Source organism: Carassius carassius, chromosome 34, assembly GCF_963082965.1.
Source record: "Carassius carassius chromosome 34, fCarCar2.1, whole genome shotgun sequence".
NCBI classification, from domain to species: Eukaryota; Metazoa; Chordata; class Actinopteri; order Cypriniformes; family Cyprinidae; genus Carassius; species Carassius carassius.
Genome location: NC_081788.1, coordinates 14,815,943 through 14,837,677, shown reverse-complemented (window position 1 = coordinate 14,837,677; position 21,735 = coordinate 14,815,943). Strand labels below are relative to the sequence as shown.

The following is a 21,735-nucleotide window of genomic DNA, read 5'->3' as shown; positions in this document are numbered from 1 at the left end:
TGTAAATTAATAAATGGTAATATATTTGTTAGTCTAAAATCCTGGAAAGTGGATGTATTAAAATGTCTGTTTAAATAAACCATCAGCGACAAATCTCAATTATGTGATATATAGCCTATTAGCCTAGGCCTACTCACTAGCAATTATTATATCGAGTATTTTCCCATAAAGCCCTAATAGTAACTAAATTAAAAAGAGCGTTTTGCTCATTCATTTATCAATAATGCTCATTCATTTATCGCTTTAATTGCAGAAGTTTTAATGTTGAGTAATGTATGAACTTTACATTGACTTTAAATTGTTATCCCTCTCACAATAGTTTTAAAATTTAATACAGTTTGTTAAAAGATGACATTTGAATGCGCGTTCAATAGCCTACATATTTTAAAACCAGTATAGGCTAACAGCGTGTTGCATGCATTATAATCCCTGTCACTATTTACAGGACATTTTCTATCAATTCATGTCCACTAGAGGGAGACTGAAGCTTGTGAAATCAGTCCAACTCGATGCATGTGTGCTTGTGCTTGCATGTGCTTGCTCGGTTTATTTAACAGATTTCCTTGCGTTCAAGTTCAATTTGAGCTTTATTCTCATTCCGCTACATGTGTGGACATACAGTGGAACAAAATGTCGTGTCTCACAGGACCACGGTGCTACATAAATACAGACATACAACAATGAAGTAAAACATTATAAACCTATACAAAGCTAACCTACTAAAAGATTTTGACTATAAATATACTATATATAAATGTTGATTATATGATATATATATATATATATATATATATATATATATATGTTTTTTTTAAAATAGCACAGTGTTATAAGTCAAATAATGCATTTACAGCGAAAACAAACTTGGTTTAGCTGTTACACTTTTAATTCTATATATTTATTAGGATAGGTTTTTGAAAGTCCATTTCTGTTTGTATACATGCCTTAAAACAATTAGGCTACTGAAACAACAATAATGTATAAAGTAACAATTATATGAAACCATTGGTTTGGCCATTTTAAAAGATGTAGACTACTTCAAATTAAACACAAGAAACGCATTTGAAAACTTTCCTCGACCTGACATTTATGAAAAATGTCCTTGTCCTCAGAACACAATTCAACCTTTCAAAATCTACCTAAGTACACAGCTGACTGTTGTTTGAATTCATATCAGTTGTGTTGTTCACTTGAAGAACAGAATACACCAAATGATTGTAATTTAAAAGGTTTTTGAAACTAACACACATCCACTGCTAGAGAAAACCCACATTTGCTGAACTTGACACACATTTGTTTTCTGACTCAAACCCATAGTCACTCTTGTGCCAACCAGCCTCGGTGTCCCTTTTCTCTTTTGCCATTGGAAATTTGGTCAGTTTGTTATTTATCCCATTACTTCTAGTCTTGGTTAACGTTACTTAATATAATGGAAGTTACGACATTTCTGTTTGTGATCCAGTGTGCGCGAGATGAGCGCATCACGTAGCTCCAGTGCGCCACGGGACAGTTGAGGTGCTCGATTACACAGCGGCACACTGTCACTATTCGCTCCCACACATCATGGGCTATTTTTGGTCGGTGCGTTAGCTCATTATATAGAGTTTTCTCCCCTCCCTGTCTTTTGGCGAGCAAACGCACGCGTGACAGCTCGGGAGAAGAGTAAGCGTAAGACCTCATTTTGGAATATTTATTTACGTTTTACGACCATTTATTCTGTATTTTGTGGCCGTACTTCACAGTCTGTCCCGGTGAGATGAGAAGACAGCTGTCGTACACTAGTTTTCCAAAGAAGCGTCACGGGACGCGTCTCAAATAATTGACTTGGATTGAAGCGCACTGCGCTGTGGCGCACCCTGCTCGCTGCCTCCGTGAACTTCTTCTTTTGCTTTTGACGATATTTTCAACACTCTATCGCACCTCATTCAGCTGTTAACAAACTAATTTTTTGACATCCCGAAGCGTTCCTGGAAATCATGGAAACTAACCCTATACCCATTTTGACTATCCAAACAACCCCCTTCGATGACCAGAGACCAGGGACGAATGGGCTGCGAAAGAAGACAGCGGTTTTCGAAAGTAAAAAGAACTATCTACAAAATTACATCCAAAGTCTGCTGTCCTCCATCGACTTGAGGGACCGTCAGGGATGCACTATGGTGGTGGGCAGCGACGGGAGATACTTCAGCCGGGCTGCGACTGAAGCCATCGTTCAAATGGCAGCTGCCAATGGGGTGAGATGGTGTTTATATTTATGCAAAGGGAAACAAATCTCACGCATGTCCATCTAGTTCAGTCGTTTAAAATGTATTCCAATAGCATTTCTAATAAATTTAATACATTTTCTTATGTATTTCTTCAAAAAGCTTGCATCAGATTACTGAAAGCACATTTCTTTCTTTCTTTCTTTGCATTTGCATTTAATACTTTTTAAAAAAGGTTCGATTACTGAAAGCCTTTTTGTTTATTTTCCTATTTCTGCATTTATTATTATTATTCTATTGTATTGCTATTTATTATTATTATTTCATGTGTCTTTTAAAAATGCACAGGCTTTATAGGATGATTTGTTGTATATCTGATGTACGTTTAGTTGTTTAGTCATGATTCAGGATAGCATTAAATTAATTTATCGTATAAATGATCACATCTGTTTTTATATAATGTTTGAGATCCCAAACAGCTATATTGTATTTTGTTGGCAAACCTGAGAAGCTATAAACTTTGCACATGATGACGTTTTAGAGTTAAATCTCTATCCTGGCCTGGGCAAATTTATCCTGTCTTATCTGTTGTGCCAACCCTATCCTGCACACTTTTCCTGGAGAGCCGCTGCTTCCCTTGTATTGACCTCTCATGTTCATGTCAAAATGATGGGGACACCCAGAACATATGGCCATGAGCTAAAAGCTTCATCAACTCTGTCAACATATCTAGCATATTTTATTGTGCCTCTACTTAAGCTATAATGTTTAGTTCAGTCTGAGCAAAAAGCCTGAAGTCATTGTTTTTGATATTCTAAATAATTTTATTCCGTTCATATTATAAAATTCAGCCACATCATCCCGTACTCCTTAATTCTCCTCATTGTATCAGTGGCATTCTTCCATTCAAACTCGCTAGCTCTCAGAGGCATGATATACAGAGACTGTGTATCCAAAAGCAGAACCTTATATGGATAAGCTTCTCAAAGAGTGCTGGGAATACAGTTCACACTCATCGAGCTTCATCTGAGAGATGCAAGTAAAAACAACAGGCTAAGCAAAGCATCTATCTAGAGTGGTCTTAAAGTGGCATATTACTAAGGGGAAAAGCCTAAGGTCAGTGCAATTGTTCTTCATTTTAAATGCTTGAGTGAGATATGCCACATAATTCAATATTAATAGAAAGTGGCTGATCTTGTAAAGCTTAATGAGTTACAAAGTTGCTGAGATGTCTGGGCTGCTGTCTTGTGAGCTAGAAAGAAAGTATCTGTCAATAATCGGAGCACTTGCGATTTATGGCAGATGGGATTGTATGTCAAGTCTCCTTTAAGTCAGCTTGTCACTCCTACAAGAATGAGCTACCAGACATACATAGTTGTTGATCTGGTATGCAGCAGTAGCCATGACTGGCGCCTCTGAAGGGTTCAGGTTTAAAGCCCACCATATAATGTTATGATAACCCTTACATGACAGGTGAAGGTCTGGAAGCAAAGAGCCTATTCAGGATGTGCACTTTTACACTTGACATTTCAAATCTGTATGACTTTCCAGATATTTTAAAGAAAGTTGAATGTTTTCGTTCTTTCAGTGAAAATCAGTGGAGTCCAAAACAACTTTGGACTCCACTGACTTTCAATGTATTGAAATTAAAAAACTGATATAAATCAAACTTCACACCCATAAAACCAAAGCTTTGATTTCAGATTGGACGTCTGGTCATTGGGCACAGTGGGATCCTGTCCACCCCAGCGGTCTCCTGCATCATCAGGAAGATAAAAGCCATTGGTGGGATCATTCTCACTGCAAGCCACAGTCCAGGAGGCCCAGGAGGAGACTTCGGGATCAAATTTAATGTTGCTAATGGAGGTGAGAACATGCACTTTCAGAATAATAAAAATAACAAACTGATTTCATTAGGTTATATATAATAGCAGCCTTTAAGGAAATCATTGTGCCAGTGAAGTCATGACCTCAGGTTAACATTACCTTTGTGTAAGCTGTCATGAAGAACTATTTACACCATGAATCCCAAGTGGAATAACGTTGTACATCTTGAATCTTAGTGTAAAAATAGCTTCTATAGACCTAAATGTACCTAAAATATATTGCTTACCTTAAATATATTTTTTGCTTTGACATACACCATTATTATGATGGTAATATTATTTTTTCTTGCATATTAGTGAAAAACAGTGCAAATTGTATGCTCACCAATACTGCAAAACAGTAAAGTAGACAAGTAAACATTTGATACTATTATAATATAGCCTTAATATATATAATATTATAACATTTCAATATAACTGTTTCTATTTTAATATATTTGACATTGTAATTTACTCTAATTATAGCAAAGCTGAATTTTCAGAAGCCATTACTCCCGTCTTCAGTGTCATCCTTAAAAAATATGATCTTTAAAAATCATTGTAAAAGTTGTTACTGTCACGTTTGATTCATTGATTGGTATAGTTGCTGAATGAAGGTAAAAAAAAAAAAAAAGGTCAAATCTCAGCCTCCATCTCTCAGTGAAACCACATTTATGACAAATATGTGAATATGCATTGTGATCCATTATATTTTGATTTTGGTGGATTATTGTGAAGGATATACCACATGTGATGATTGTATCTGTAAAACAAAAAAAAAATAATAATAAAAAAAACTGTAACTGTTTCTTGTTTCCAGGACCATCTCCAGACACAGTGATGGAGAGGATCCATCAGGTGAGTCGCACATTAGAGGAATACGCCATCTGTCCTGACCTCCACATCGACCTGTCCCGCCTTGGCCGTCATGACTTTGACTTGGAGAACAAGTTTAAGCCCTTCAGAGGTGAGGGGCTTAACTTTTCATAATGGTATTGTCATAAACTTCAGTATATATTCATATACTGAGCTTAAAAATGTTCTTCCCCCATTTTTAAGTTGAGATTGTAGATTCAGTTGAGATCTATCTAAACATGCTGCGAGGGATTTTTGACTTTGGTGCCATCAAGAGCTTGCTGACAGGTCCAAAACAGCTGAAGATCCAAATAGATGCCATGAATGGAGGTAAACTCCTGTAAAGCATTGCAAATTTGAATGTGCAGATATATATCTGTATGTAGAGTCATATCTTTATGTCATCTGTTTCAGTTATGGGACCATATGTCAGAAGAATCTTATGTGATGAGCTCGGGGCTCCAGCTAATTCTGCTGTTAACTGTGTCCCTCTGGAGGACTTTGGAGGCCAACACCCCAACCCTAACCCTGCATTCACCGTACATCTGGTGGACTCCATGAAGGGGGGAGAGTTTGGCTTCGGGGCTGCTTTTGATGCAGATGGGGTGCTTGTCTCTTATCTTATAATCATTTACAAATAACATACAAATTACACAAACAAAGAAAAAATGTAAACATTTCAAAATGCTGAACGAATTTGCTGGATTATTTACAGCTTCTTTTTTAAGGACTTTGTGAGTGGGGCGGGGCCAAGAGCCATGGGAACGGAGCGAGGCTGGTGGAGTGATTTGGAAATGAGCGACACCTGCCTCGCTCCGTTCCCACGGCTCTCGGCCATGCCCCACTCATCACAGACTTGTTTTGATTGCAGTTCTTTATATCAGTTTTATCTTTTTTTTTTGTTATCTCTATTTATTAATATTGCTTAATAGTGAGAGACAGTAATTGTTTTTCACACTGCAGAGAAAATAACAAATATGCTAACATTCCAATTTTGATGTAAGATTTTGCAAAGAATACATTTTTGGTGGACATTACTTCAGTCTTCAGAGTCACACGATCCTTCAGAAATCATTCTAATATGCTGATTTGGTGCTCAAGAAAGATGTCTTTATTAATACCAATGTTAAAAACAGTTGTTTTTCTTAATATTTTTGTGGATTTTTTTCACTTATTTCATGAATAGAGAGTTCAAGAGAACAGCATTTATCTGAAATATATATTTTTGCAACAATGTAATGCATCCTTGCTCAATAATAGAATTGATTTATAAAACAAATGTATGTATTCTTCATCATTTTCAAATGACTCAGTAGCTGCATATTCGGTTATTTTATGTGGAGTTGCTTGTTTAATCAGATGAGGTGACAGAACTGGATATGTTTGTCTTATATATAGGATCGTTACATGATTATGGGGGAGAATGGATTCTTTGTGAGCCCATCAGATTCACTGGCAGTGATGGCTGCAAACCTCTCCTGCATCCCTTACTTCAGTCAGAGAGGAATCAGAGGTTTTGCCCGCAGTATGCCGACCAGCACAGCCATTGACAGGTAAGAAAACATTCCTAATCTAACTGACATTTTATTTTTATCTAAAGAGCATTCATAGTTCTGTAGATGTTATATTTGTTTGATAGAATACCTGCACTCTCAGAAAAAAAACTGAAACTGTCACTGGGGTGGTACCCTAGGTACTAATATGTACGCTTCAGATAATATCTATAATTTTAAAGAATTAATAGGTTCCATTTAGAGATAAATAAGGTACAAAGAAAGCACTGAAATGCCTTTATTTTAAGACATGCTGCAGGATAATCAACAAAGTTACTTACCTCCCACAGAATGAATCATCATGAATATTAATTATGTACATGACTATTAACTACAACTTATTGGCTTGCACTTTTATTCAGCCCGCTGCCAAAGACTGTTTGTCGGTTCTCTACTTAAAAGGATTTCACACAGCATGCAGCAATTTCTCTTTTTTACTCTCACTTTTTTTTTTTTTGGCAAATAAGAGTCAGTGGCATACTGTAAGAGTTCAGTGCTGTTTAAATAAAAGCCAGTCAACTCCAGTATAATTTAGAAGCTGATGATCAGGGAGGAAACCATCCATCAAGATCTTTCCACTCTCTCACAATTAGTTTTTCGCTTCTCGTTCTGTCCAGTTTAACACACTGAGTGGTAAAAGCATTAGTGATGGGGCCAGAGGTTAAAGCATGGAGACTCACTCCCTAAGAATAACAGTGTTAGCTCAACCCTGCGCTCCTGCAGACACCATTCACCCCACTAAAAATAACTTTCAGGGTGCATCACGATAAAGTCGTGCCTGCTTTGAGACAGGATCTTGTGCTATGAGAAATGAATAGTGATTTCATGCCATTAGATGGCATTTGTTAAATGTAAGGTAATTGTGGTTCTGTTTTTATTAAAACATTGCCTAGTCTGACATGGCAACAGCTCAACCAATGGTGTGAGCTGGGGGCGGGGCTGGCTGTTTTATTGACCAATGGGGAACAAGGAGTGTTCAAAAAAACCTTTTTGAATACAGTGCTTTTTTTAAATCAGCCTTACAAGGGTCCATCTGAGATTTGACTATACATTTCAGCTTTAAAAACTAGTTTTAAAAAGACAAACTTTGTAAATTAATTCACACTGTCATACACTTAAATGGGGAGGCCAAAAAACTGGCAACTCTAAACCCTCTTCTCTGGCCCACTTTTCTTCTATGCAATAAAGTTTGCAGCTTCCTGAAATACTTTGATCCTGACTGATATGAAACCAAATGTTTTGGTTACCAGTGACTTTCAATGTATGGGCAAAAAATCACTGAGACAAAATAAGTTATTTTGTGTTTCACACTGGAAAGAAAGTCATACACGTTTGTAAGGCATAATAGGGATAGTGGGTGCACTGTACCTACAATGCTGGCAGCCAAACAGGAAGTGATGTTATTTTGCGCTGCCTGTTCAGTCATTGAAAACAGCCAGAGAGTGCTTATTGTGCCATAACCCCAGAATTAGCCCTGATTTCCTTGAATCAATATTGTTGTTACACTGTGACTCATGATTCACTTTCTAGAGGCTTTGCAAGGTTGATATAATGTCAGAAACACAGTGTCAGTGAGAATTTAACTAATGGTGTGGCTAAGATAAAGAAAGTGGAGGTCGAGTCTTCTTAGCAGAGTGTCATGATTTCCATTCTGTAAATTAAATTTAAGTATGGGTCCTCCCAGCCTAGAAACAGTTCTAGATTGTTCCCTTTCACATTTTCGCTTTCACTGAAGTCATCCTTAAAATCTGAGCGGTTGCCTTCCAGGCTAATATAATGGCTACAGGATAATAGCTCTGGTTTTTGTAACTTTACTAAAGTTGAAGTTTGGTTAACTTTGACCTGCAAAGACCTGTGACCAATAATGGAGTAAAAATAAAATAAATAAATAGCTAAAAGTTAAAGTTTCAAATTTATACTGTACATCTTTCTATCTAGTTTGATGGATCAGCCTTGCAAAAGTAAACGTTTTCAGTTGGGATGCCATTGTAGAAATGTGATGTGTCATTAGTAGGAATTCATTAAAAATTATAAACCAGTCAATCAGTAATGTTTTTCCATGTATGCCATCACCATATTATTCTCCAGGAAAGGTGTTCATTAATTTATTGCTTTCTGAGTTTTTAAATAATAGATGTAGAAAAAAATATCCGCACAGCTGTTAATAAGAATGAACTTACTTTTTAAATGTTCACGCCATATATTTTAATCCCCAACACTACTAGAAAAGATAATCAAATCACAAGAGGAACTGACCTTGTTTAATTAGCTGTTGAAATCATAATCATATCCATATCATAACCAAATCATAACCATAATCAGCATATTCTTGTATTGCGAGTCTTTAAAAGTCAGATTATATAGTTCTGGAGCTGGTGATGGAGAATCCTTAAGTGTCTCTGTTCATAAATCTGTATCATTCTGTCCATCTAATCTGAACTGATTTTCTGAGGCATGAATGTCTCTCGTGGTGTGAGTTGTTGGAAACCTTTTTAGGTGACGAGCAAGCTCTAGGCTGTGGCTGTGTTTACATTATGGTCCTCTCAGGAGTGTGTGTTTGTTAAGTGGCAGTGGAGATAATCTACTGGAGCATGTGTGCGGTGTAGGTCTGATGAGTGTTTGCTGACCTGTATTTGAGTGGAGAAGCTCCATGTCTTTATACTGTATGTGTGTGTATGAGTGTGTTTAGGGATGTAAGGATGGAAAGGAAACATCTGCCATGCTCCCTACACGTGGGAAGGGGAACAAGTGTCTATTTTTATTAGTTATTTATTGAGTCACTGACTAAACTGATTTTTTCAACACTAATTAATTCAGGAATTAAATAAGAAACTTTCTTTATAAGTCATTGAATCATTCACTGAACTGATTTTTTTCAACCACACTGGTTAAGTCAGGATCTAAATAAGTGACTGTATTTATGAGTGAGTCATTGAATAATTCACTGAACCCATTTACTTAGCAACACTTATTCCTTCAGGAATAAACCATTAGTTCATCAAGAAGCCATATTTTGCCAATTTATTAAAACACTAACAAAACACTTTTACTAAGGTGATATTGCATACATACTCAAAAAGGAAAAGTTTTTTTCTTTCTTTTTGGCCTTAATCAATTTTTGCAATTCCGTCTGGGAATGTCAGTGATGAAGGGTACACTTGATCTGAAATAATATGAATCTTTGAACTAAAAAAAAAAATGCACAAAAAGCTGATTATTTGTTTGTTGTTGTTTTTTTAATGTAATTTCAAGGCATCTTTCACTATTTGTTGTTGGACTGTTCATTTTGGTCCTCGTCGTCTTGTGTTATGCCACTCACTAGATTAGACTTTATAAGGTAATAAAATCCTTAAACTATTTGTTTCTATTGTAATTAATCAATTTCAAGCACTGCTGGTATTCAAAGATTCACTTTCAAACATATTTTATTATACCTTGGAGCAAGGAATGTAAATGGAAAGCATTTTAGTATAACTGTGGTACCAGCTTAATTTAACTGCCTGTCAACTCATGCTAACATTCTGCCAGATGATAATAGAGTTTATGGCCAGATTGAGGTTAGGAACAGCTGCTGACTGTAAATTCAGCTAAATACATTATTTTCTTTTCTAGAAAGTATTGCTAGTTAAAACCCAGGCACACCCACATGAACACATATGCATGCAAAATATTTAAAATGCTGGATTAAAGATATAGCGCTGCTTGTGTTGGCCACAAATATGAGAATAAATGATCATAAACAAGTCAAGGGGTCAAAGATTCCAGTTTGCTGTCTGTATGCCAGGCTTTCCATTCTACTCCTCGTCCCTTGAGACAAACACTTGTTTTCCCATATTTAGTAATTCCACCCATGAGTAAACAGCTGCATCCTAACTCTTCTCATTTACATCAGTTCCCTCTTATCTGTCCCTTCATCTGATGGGTTCTCAGCAACTCATTACCCATAATGCCAGACTGCAGTGTCTGAAAATAGTTAGGAATCTAGCCAACTATCCAAGATCAACAAGCAGAGGAGGAGACTTGTAATTGTGTTTCTCCTCTTGTTTTCTCAATCTCCTTAATTTTGACACTGAATATATTTCATTTTCATAGATTACAATTCCCGAAGATAAAACTTGTCTTAACAGTAATGTTGTATGACACTATTTATCCAGAAGTAAGCCTATTTCTGTGACAGCTCGCAGGAGTTTGTCAGTATAAAAAAGTTAAACAGGTGTAGACTACACACTGATAATTAAAGTGCTGTTTGCTCCTCCAGGCACATGGCTGAATCTCAAAATAAATGTCAGCCAAAATGGCAGCATAGTTTCTTTCTGCTTTTTGCCTTTTAAAGACATTGGATTGAGAAGACAAAATATGCCACTTGATTTATTAATCAGTCCAAAGGACAGATACTAAATGTACTACCAATAAGCTGAATGGTCATTACTTTGCTCAGAGTACATTAAATGATCATTACCTAAACATCCATCTTCTTTCACAGAATGTCATTTGTTGCAGTTTACCATATAGTCTGGTATTTCAATCCAAACACGGATTAGTAAGTTTTAGAAACTAACAGCACATCCATCTGTTTGTACTCTGTTTATGAGTTCTCATTTTCCTTCAGTCCTTTTCTGACTTACAAATGAAAGATGAATAGGGGTCTGAAAATGTATTTGTGTTCACAGAACTGCCACGCTACATGCATCTTCATCTTATTATGCAAAGACATTCCCTAGACTTCTGTAGCTGACATGGTCCAGAGCTCAAGTCAAGCTAACACTCATAAACAGACTGAAAATGTTTGGCAGCATGACTTTGTGCTGGCTGAAGGAAAAATGCATTATATATATGTATATGTATGTAATTTATAGAACAATAACAATAGCACATTTGCACTTTTTATAGTGTAACATTGCAGTGCCATGTAGCTAGTTATACATTTTTAAAGATATTCATAAAGGGGTGATGCTTTTAGCCAATGAGATAATGCATTTCGTTTCAGATTTGTTCTTGGCCAAATAAACTCTGAATAGGATTGCACTGGAATACTCCTGCTTCCTGTTTGTTTACAGGGTTGCTAAGGCTATGAAGGTGGCGCTTTATGAAACTCCCACAGGCTGGAGATTCTTTGGCAACCTGATGGATTCTGGGAGGTGTTCATTCTGTGGAGAGGAGAGCTTTGGAACAGGTGGGTGCCATCAGAGTCCTCTAAAAGCATATAAAAGCCCCACTTGTGCTTTTACAGTTTAAAAGACATCATTAATCTTCTGTCAATATTCACTTTAATTACAATGTTTTCCATAGATTGTGCTAAACCCATATGATGTTACTTTTCTTTCAAACACAAAAGACTTATCTTATTGACATTTTCGGAGGTTGTGTTTTTTTTTTATTAGTACAGGATACTGAATAATCTGAAATAGGGAGAAAGTGAGAGTGCTTTTTGCTGGCAAAAGCAAACGACTACTCCTCTGCTTTTCTCACAAAAGCACAGGGTGGGGACGCAGAAGAAGAAGGTGAAGGAGTGAGAAGGAAAGAGATTTATTGGAATTTAGTGGTTATAGTTCTCAAGTCCCATATATGTTACCCTGGAGCTCAAAACCAGTCACTTGGGTATATTTTTTGCTATCGCCAAAAAAATCATTGTATGCGTTAAATTCTTTTATTTTTATTTTATGCCAAAAAAACATAAATATGTTTAAATATGGAATAGTAAAGATCATGTTCCATGAAAATATTTTGTAAATTCCCTACCGTAAATATTTAAAGATGTAATTTTTGATTAGTAATATGCATTGCTAAGAACTTAATTTGGTCAAATTTAAAGGCGATTTTCTCAGTTTTTTGATTTTTTTTCTCCCTCAGATTCCAGATTTTCAAATAGTTGTATCTCGGCCAAATACTGTACTATTATAACAAATCATACATCATTGGAACTCTTATTTATTCAGTTTTCAGATTATGCATAAATCTCAATTTATAAAAATTGACCCTTATGACTGGTTTTGTGGTCCAGGGTCACATATGAGTTGTTGAGTTATAAACGTAATTTTGTCAACAAGATAAGCATGTACTTTTTAGGACTTAAATAGATGTTTGTTCAATGACGGGTCCTTTTTATGTCTCAGGAGTTGAATTTAAACGTTTTAATGTGCATTCATAATATATATTTGCTACACAATTACTTATATGTCTTTTATTTGTCTCAGAACAATACACTCAATTTAAAAATATGTGAATTTGTCATAAAAATATTATGATTATTCAAACAGACAGTAAAATACAAATAATCAATGTCAATATTATTGTTTGATTTATGCAAATTTATTTTGATTGCCATGGAGACAGTGCTGTGATTGAAGAGCTGAGACCTGATAAAATGAAAGACGTGATGTGTAAAGAAAATCCAAATAAATATCACTCGTGAGCAGAATATTTTTATTGAGCGTAATTTCCAATCAAGCAGTAATTTTGTCAAAGAAAGTGTAAAAATGTTATTTAAGTGTATTTAGGATGTAAAATTCTAGCTATGAGGTTAAACCGAGGAAGAAAAGGCAGTTGGTCATTTTAAAAAAGATCACAAAATCATAATTTCCACCACAGATTATTATTTAATAAAATGTGGTGGACATTACATTTGTTGTTTAAAAAACAAATAGGGAAAAATTACTGTGATATGTACTGTATATGCTCAAATTAAATAAACTAGTGAAAATGTAAAGAGTATGTTTTAAACTTAATTATAGTTCACTCGAAAATTTTCATTATTGGTTGAAATAACTCCTCTAGGCCAAAAGTGCCTACACTCTCAGAAAAAAGGAACAAAATGTTGCTGGGACAGTACTCTTTCAAAAGCTACTAATATTGGTAATCAAATGCATATTTAAAGTGCTAATGCGTACCTAATATGTACCACTTAGGTGATACCTTTTAGCTTTTGTACTTTAGGGTATTCCCCCAGTGACTGCTTTGTCCCTTTTTTCTGAGAGTGTATAGTTGTCACTCCCATACGCGAAGGTGAGTCTTTGCATGGTATCAAATGCTTGTGTTTTGGTTGGCAGCTGAATGTGGAATAAGCGACTGGTGCTGAATGATGTTGCTGGGCAGACAGACGCTTGGCTCTGTGGGCAGAAGGTCGATCTGTAAAGCCTCTGGGGTTGTACACCATCACTAAGACCTTGAGTGAGACACGAGGCATTGTCTGTAGGTGTCAAAAGAGCAGCCTGCTCATTATTCACCATGTTTTGACTTTGCTTCAGGATTACTGTATGATCATGGGCCACTTGTCTGTATACTGATTTCTTTTTCCATTCCTGTCAGATTTCTTTCACAAAACACTCTCAGCTGTGCTAGACATACATACTATAAGTATACAACAGAATACATACATTCATCATATCTTTTATCTGTTGGTGTACGTATCTGGACTGAGTGTGTTTATGGAATATTGTCATAAAGCAAGTTTCCCTTTTGGCATTGAACCAGTTCGCTTCTGCATCACGCTATTGTTTTCTGATCCAAGGGAAAGTTATCAGATAACAGTCTGACAAGCTGTTAAATGTTGAAATCTGCTTTTTGAAGTGAATTTTGTGTTGATTCATTGATTTTAGACTGTTAAGACAAAAGACTTTGGCTGCTGATGTGATATGCGGTAGGCCTGAGCATTTTTCAGCACTCCAGCATTAGTCACACACTCAGAGCAGCTGTCGGATATGCTTTTCCCGACATATGATTACATGAAATAAACCAGATCAAAGAACATAAGTCATAGAGATGTCAAGCATAAATCAAGCAGATAAAGAGTTGAACAGGAGAGAGAGGGCTTTCAATTTAGTCATCGTCTTGTCCTGATTTAGATCCGTCTCATCTTGAAAACTTGAATCACGTGGGCTTTTTAGGTTGTGTTCAGGGTGTGTTCATCAAAGAATCCTGAAAAAAAGTATAAAAATTTCCACAAAAATGTTAAGCTGCATATTAAAATGATTTCTTATGATGCACAGGAGACTGGAGCAATTAGGCTGAAAATTCAGTAATTATATTTCAAAATTGAATCTGTATTTTTCTATTTTTGATCAAATAGATGCACCTTTGGTGAACAATCTTACAGTTCAAAAAATTCTTACCGTCCTTTTGAGTAGTAATGTACATTGAATAGCAAAATATGACTCTCTTTATCTCTCTCTCTTAGGTTCAGACCATATTCGTGATAAAGACGGCCTGTGGTCAGTTCTGGTTTGGTTATCCATCATGGCAGTGCGAAAGCAGGGGGTGGTGGAAATAGTGAGAGATCACTGGGCCAAAATGGGACGCAACTACTTCTGCAGGTGAGCTAAACCCAAAAAAGCATCTTCCCAAGCTTCATTTCTAACATCAGTCTTCATTTCAGGATATTTCTTACCCACCCTCTCAATGGCTTTTGCTTTGAGACAGAGTAGAGTACGCAGAATCTCTTTAAATTGTGCCTGGATTGTTTTCGCCTTTCCCATACAAGTTTCCAGCATTCACCATATTTAGCTCTACTTGTAGTTTTCATGTGAAAATCCTGGGAGCTCTCCAAATGGTCATGCACCCATTATTTATTACTGTAGGTGCCATTAGGTTATGTTCGTAGTGTTTCTTTTACATTGATCTACTATAGCGTTTGTTGTATTTATGTTATATCTGACAGGTTTGACTATGAAGGGGTGGACGGCAAGGCAGCGTATTACCTCATGAGAGATCTGGAAGCTGTTATCACTGATAAAGCTTTTACCACTCAGAAGTTTTCTGTGGGTAATAACATCTACAGTGTGGAGAAGGCTGATAATTTTGAGTACATTGACCCAGTGGACGGCAGTGTGTCCAGGAAACAGGTCAGTTGAAGCCTCACTAGACTTTGCTGTATTTATATCAATTCATTTGTAATCCAAATAGGAGACAGGAAATGCTTCTTTATTTGATGTTGCTACAAAACAGCTTGTTTGCCAAAATACTGTGTTGCTAAAAAAGGTTTACAGTTCATTTTCAACATGTTTTCTGCTGAGTTCAGCATGTGTTGGTAAGATTTCAATGTTTTTGAAAGAAGTCTGTTAAGCTCACCAATTAAGGTTGCATTTGCTTGATAAAAAAGAGATCAACTGTTTAGACCCCACAGGTGAATTTAGGCAACTTTAATTCAATTATTTATGTTTTTAATAGACTTTAAGTGAGCATTTGATGCTGGCCAAGTTCATCTAGATGAAAAAGTAGATGAAAAAAAAGGGAAATGAGCATGATAATATATCTTGTATTATGGTGACAAGAGCCAAACTGCAAATGTGATCATGCTTTAAACTGCCCAAACAAAAGAAAATGAATCTGAGCATTTGAACAAGATGAAAAGAAATGTACAAATTAGTCCCATAATGCACCTTATTCATCTGAGATAATGGGGAAATGTCAGAGATTTTGCAGCTTAGTCGCTCGTATAAAGAGCTGCCAGGGGTTTGTTGAGCATTAAGGTTTTATGTTCAGCAATTATACGCTATTTAGTATGGCACACGTCCTCTTGTGCACACAGACCACCCAGTGGGATTCCTTGTTTGGGCATCTACATTCGCACTTAGCTGCTTATGTGTGTACGGTATATATGGCATGGCTGAAATGAACAAAATACACGTGCCGAGACTCTGTTAAAATTTTCATTCAGCTGCTCTCTCTCTCTCTCTCACTCCTTTTTTGGAGGATGTGCTAAAGCACAGAGATGCACATGTGCTTGATAGTAACGGGAGAAGGATGTTTCAGTAGATGCTTTATCTTTATCTGGCCTGGATTTGCTGTACCAAGATGCAGAACCCTTTAGTGGTCTGTGTTACACACACACACATAAACCCTTGCATTGCCTTGTGTTTGAAGTTTACCCAGCTGACTCACTCTCCAGAACAATCTCTCCAGAGACAGAAATGATGTAGTTATGGCATCTACCAGCAGGGGGTTACTGGATGCTAACCAGCCAAACCTTGACCTCTTGACATTTGCCTGACACTTTACTCAACACCTCATCTACCTCTCATCTTATTTATTTCTCAGAATTGCAATCGTTGGTATACATTTATTAATTTTAAAGAAATTAATACTTTTATTCAGCAAAGAGACATTCAATTGACTAAAAGTGACAGTAAGAACATTTACAGTGTCACAAAAATAAAATAAAATAATAGTAATCAAATAAATGCTGTTTTTTACATTTTATTAATCAAAGAATACTGACAAAAATACAGTTTACACAACTGTTTTCAACACTGAAAATAATGTTTCTTGAGCACCAAATCAGTATATTAGAATGATTTCTGAAGGCTCATGTGACACTGAAGACTGGAGTAATGATGCTGAAAATTCAGCTTTGCATCACAGGAATAAAGTACATTTTAAAATATATTCCAATAGAAAGCATTTTCCATTTGAATATTATTTCACAATATTTTTGATCAAATATATGCAGTATTGGTGAGCATAAGAGTCTACATTTTTTATGAGCCTCGTGATTTGGTGTGATTTCACACTGGGGACATGGGGTCACGGCCTGTCATTCATTCAGTGATCTCCCACCGACCGTGACAGTCACTTCAGTCATCCGGCCGGCGTCTCCACAGCTGAGTGTGTATTATTACAACAGACATTCCTCCCAGTGCCAGATTGTGTCAGCTGTCCTGGTCCTCCTCTCTGCGTGTCTGCAGGGGGCCACCGAGGAGACACTCAGCTGTCGGACAACATGACACGCAGACACACACACCAACACAAATATTACATCTATAACAGTGGTTCTGGTTTCGATTGAGGTCTCAGATTTAAAAATGGACATGGACATGTCCTTAAAATTCAAATTAAAAATATATTATATTTTAATAGTGAGTACTATTGAGTTTGATAAGTTTTCTGGCTCAGAGCTTTTCTTGACATCTAGTGGATAGTTTTATGAATTACAAGAGAAATCCAAGTAGTAAACCCAGCCTAGATTTTCATAAAATAACATTTTTAACAGTTTTTTTGTGATGTAGATCTTAAATTGTTAATTTTTTTTAATAGATATTGTGGTATAGCATACTGATTCATTATTTTAAGCTGGTAATTGAAGGTTGTAGGTTCAAAGAACTCAGTGATCAATCCGAATTGTTGGCACTAAAATGAACTGTATCTCTATTTCTGCACTTGTCCTGCAGGGCCTAAGGATCATGTTCACAGACTCGTCCCGAATCATCTTCCGGCTCAGTGGTTCTGGTGCTGGAACCGGGGCCACTGTCCGCATCTACGCAGAGAGCTACGAGAGAAACCCAGAGAGACACAACAGAGAAACTCAGGTGAACAATTCACTTTAGCTATTCTAATATTAACCCCTTGTTTGGCATTATCACAGCAACACTTGTGTAAAAGCTTGTGCACTGCCAGCATGCTTAAGAAATAATGCTGCATTCCATTTACCTCAAAAGTTGAGTCTGAGCTGGTAATTATCTCATACCCAAGTGGACCGTGTTCCAGTGCAGAAGTCAGAAAACCAAGATGTATGCAGAAATTGTTAGCAAAACACATACAAAGCAGTATTTTGCACGCCTTAGTATCGTGTCTATAAATAGTTTGGATAGTACTGTGTGGACCTCTGAGTTTATTGAGACACAGACAAACATAAGTACTAATAAACAATATATTACTACTGTTTCTCTTCTGTTGATGTACTAAGCAACCATATTGTAATCTGAAGTTGTTGCGATTCCTACGAGATTCCTACTAGAGGATGTTCTAGTTAAAAGTTGCTACAGGGAACTTCGTCTTTCCACCTTCCAAGTACAAATGGAACCTGGCATAAATGTGTTTAGTTCGCTGTAGTTTTGTATTCAAACGATAACAAAAGCGCACTTCATAATAACTGTAAGAGTTAACTTGCATTTATGTAGTAACATTTATTAATCATAAATAGATAAGTTTGGAGAAAAATCTGTGCACTTTTTGCCACATATGTGTTTTTGTCAAGTTAGTTTGTTTTTGTTTTGCTTGTATACGTGTAATATGTCATCTACGGTATTTGAAGAAATTAATTTAGTATTGTGTTCATTCTTATGCCATCATGCCTTGTTGCCAGCTTCTGAAATACATAATTACATTGTGAAACAAAAATGTCAAAGCCATGTCCATTATTATTCTAAAGATCATTAAAATAATAATATTTCAGGTTCTGTACGTTAAAGGGATAGTTCACTCAAAAATGAAAATTAGATGTTTATCTGATTACCCCAGGGCATCCAAGACTTTGTTTCTTCAGTAGAACACAAACAGAGATTTTTAACTCAAACCGTTGCAGTCTGTCTTATAATGTATGTGGATGGGAAATATGACTTTTAGAGTCATAAAACACAAACAAAACCAAATTAAACCCTTTTACTGCAATGTCTGAACTGTCCTGAGCATGTTCGCGCCTTCTTCTTCTTCTTGCTTTACGTCGGATTGCAGACTGACGCGCAGGCTGAAGAAGAAAACGCACTAAGGGCAGTTCAGAGGTAAAATTTGAGGTAAAAAAATTATATAAAAACTGTTCAGTTTCTTGCACAGACCAATCAATTTGTGTCTTTACACATCAGTGTATCGTCACGACCCGCAGAGTTTAATTTGGTTTTGTTTGTGTATGTTTTTTTGACTCTCAAAGCTGTGATTCCCATCCACTTACCGTAATTTCCGAACTATAAGTCGCACTTTTTTTCATAGTTTGGCTGGTCCTGTGACTTATAATCAGGTGCGACTTATTTATAAAAATTTATTTGACATGAACCAAGAGAAATGAACCAAGAGAAAACATTACCGTGTACAGCCGCCAGAGGGCGCTCTATGCTGCTCAGTGCTCCTGTAGTCTACCACTGAGCAGCATTGAGCGCCCTCTCGCGGCTGTAGACGGTAATGTTTTCTCTTGGTTCATGGTTCTAAATAAATGCGACTTATAGTCCAGTGCGACTTATATATGTTTTTCCCCTCGTCATGACGTATTTTTGGACTGGTGTGACTTATACTCAGGTGCGACTCATAGTCCAAAAAATACGGTACATTATAGGACTGAGACTGCAACAGTTTTAAAAATCTCAGTTTGTGTTCTATTGAAGAAACAAAGTCACGTACATCTTGGATGGCCTGGGGGTTAGCAGATAAACATCAAATTTTCATTTTTGGGTGAACTATCCCTTAAAGCTCAATCAACAGCATTTATGGAATAAAAATAATTTGATTCATCCCTCGATTTAAAAAAACTAAAATCATGGTTACAGTGAAGCACCACAAATAGAAGTGAATAGGGCCCAATTTTATTGGATTTAAATACAGGAATGTGAAGCTTATACTTTCATAAAACGCTTACATTAATTATTCTGTTTAACCATGTGTATTATTCTGAGCTATAAAGCTATACAGAAAAGGTGAAGTATTTCTCTGATTATAAAATCATGTTAACATGAATATTGATCACATCTTGTGACTATACTATTAATACAGTGAGTATTTTAATATTTGTGGATTGACCCGATCCACTTTCATTATAAGTGTCTCACTTTACTGTACATGTGAAAATAAAGCTTTGTGCTTATCAGATGTTGTTGATTCAGCTAAACAGATTATTCCTTTAATGCAGTTTGCCATTGTGTTACATTTGTTTCATGGTACTGGCAGTCTGTTTAATATGTATTTCGCCACTCTTTCTTTTGATCATTGTAGGTTGTGCTGGGTCCTCTCATTGCCATTGCTCTAAAAATCTCCAACATCCATGAACGAACCGGACACAGAGGCCCCAGCATGATCACCTGAGACCAATCCAGCACCGCATACCAGGGGCCAAAATCACTTTCCTCACTCATCTGATCCTTTCACCCTCAACACCACAGAGAATGTGCCAACTGTTCATTTTGCTGCTCTTTAATCATTTCTGTCCTCATTTCCCTTACTTCCTCTCTCACTCTATCTTGTTTTTCTTCTTCATCATTTGTCTTTTCAAGGGCCCCTGTATGGTTTTCTTTTCCTTTGCACATGTATACACTCATATAAACCACAAAAAAAACCCAAAGGGAGCACAGTGTTTCTTCATGTTCAAATGTTTAATTAAATGAGAATGATGATAGAAACAGAACATATGTAGACCACTTTGTGTATCGATTGAGATGCATGGGGTCTAAACCCTAAACCTTGGGAATTTGGTAACTGTGTGCTTTTGTTTACAATGTAGCTGTTACAAAGAAACATATTTAAAACAACCAATGAAAAAAGGGAGCTGTGCTGTTCAATATTTACTTATTTCTGTGGAATTCACATTAGAAACGCATCATATTCTGAGCAACAGCTAGAGCTGAGCTTATGTCCAAGAATGAACCACTAAAATAATAATCATAAGGATTGTCTTGAAAAAAGCTCCTAAATTCCTACATCCCGGCTTGTAATTGCTAACACTGGTTTTGATTTGCAATTTTTTTTAGCACTTCCTGAAATGTGCTGCAAATGAACTCTGTGAATCAACGTATGAAATTAGTTAAAGAAAAGTTTTCCCTTTTGGCTAACAGTCGAATAGCTTATAAATAATGCTTAATAATTACTTTTTTTTTTTTTAATCCTGAATGAATCGGTTTGTTTAATGTCAGATGGATTATGTGCATTCCGTTGTTTGATCAGACACATGCCTCTAAGTGTATTATTATTTATATTACTATTATTATATTACACCTCTGACATTTACAATACATTTGTTTGAGCCAGTGTTTAAGATATGTTCAAGGAATTTTCTAAATTCTGCTGTTCTTAAAAGTCCCTTATAAACCCTGTACAAATAACAACTCCAGACAAATGCTTCCTTTTAAATAGTACTTTGATGAAAGAAAGGACTAAAACTAAATAAATACAATGACCTTAGCTGTATTTTAATTTTGTATGCTAAAAATTGCATAAATAAACTTTATCTTTTGTGTGTCCTACGTGACCATCTTCTGTCATTTCATTTCAGAGAATTATCCATGGATTTAAAGATATAATTATACTGACTAAAAAAAAACATCATATTATGTCTAATAGTAATGTTTTTGTAATAAGTCTCTGCTCACCAATGCCATATTTACTTTATCAGTACTGTAAAACATTATATTTTAAAATGTATTTGGGGGGGGGGGGGGGTTCTGTATTATTCTAACAAGTGGCTGTTAAATTTTGAAAACTCTTAGCATAATGTCACAACAGATCATCAATGCACTTATTTTGTTGTACTAGCATATTTCAGGACATACTGGTATACCCAGAAGTGAG

General features: G+C 36.1%; 1 protein-coding gene across 1 annotated transcript; it reads left to right on the top strand.

The window, feature by feature from the left end:
- Window positions 1–1,614: 1,614 nt before the first annotated feature.
- On the top strand, window positions 1,615–21,411 carry LOC132114473 (phosphoglucomutase-like protein 5). The gene is made up of 11 exons (XM_059522609.1): window positions 1,615–2,234; window positions 3,908–4,070; window positions 4,890–5,036; window positions 5,129–5,254; window positions 5,339–5,529; window positions 6,323–6,477; window positions 11,535–11,650; window positions 14,651–14,786; window positions 15,131–15,314; window positions 17,640–17,777; window positions 20,167–21,411. Exons 1-11 carry the CDS (start codon window positions 1,977–1,979, stop codon window positions 20,254–20,256), a joined length of 1,704 nt encoding a protein of 567 aa, XP_059378592.1. The 5' UTR covers window positions 1,615–1,976; the 3' UTR covers window positions 20,257–21,411.
- Window positions 21,412–21,735: the final 324 nt, after the last annotated feature.

Coding starts and splice junctions, on each gene's coding strand:
- LOC132114473 (XM_059522609.1), top strand. CDS start 1,977: ATGGAAACTAACCCTATACCCATTTTGACTATCCAAACAACCCCCTTC. Junction 5,530..6,322: donor CTGCTTTTGATGCAGATGGG/GTGCTTGTCTCT, acceptor TCTTATATATAG/GATCGTTACATGATTATGGG. Junction 17,778..20,166: donor GACACAACAGAGAAACTCAG/GTGAACAATTCA, acceptor TGATCATTGTAG/GTTGTGCTGGGTCCTCTCAT.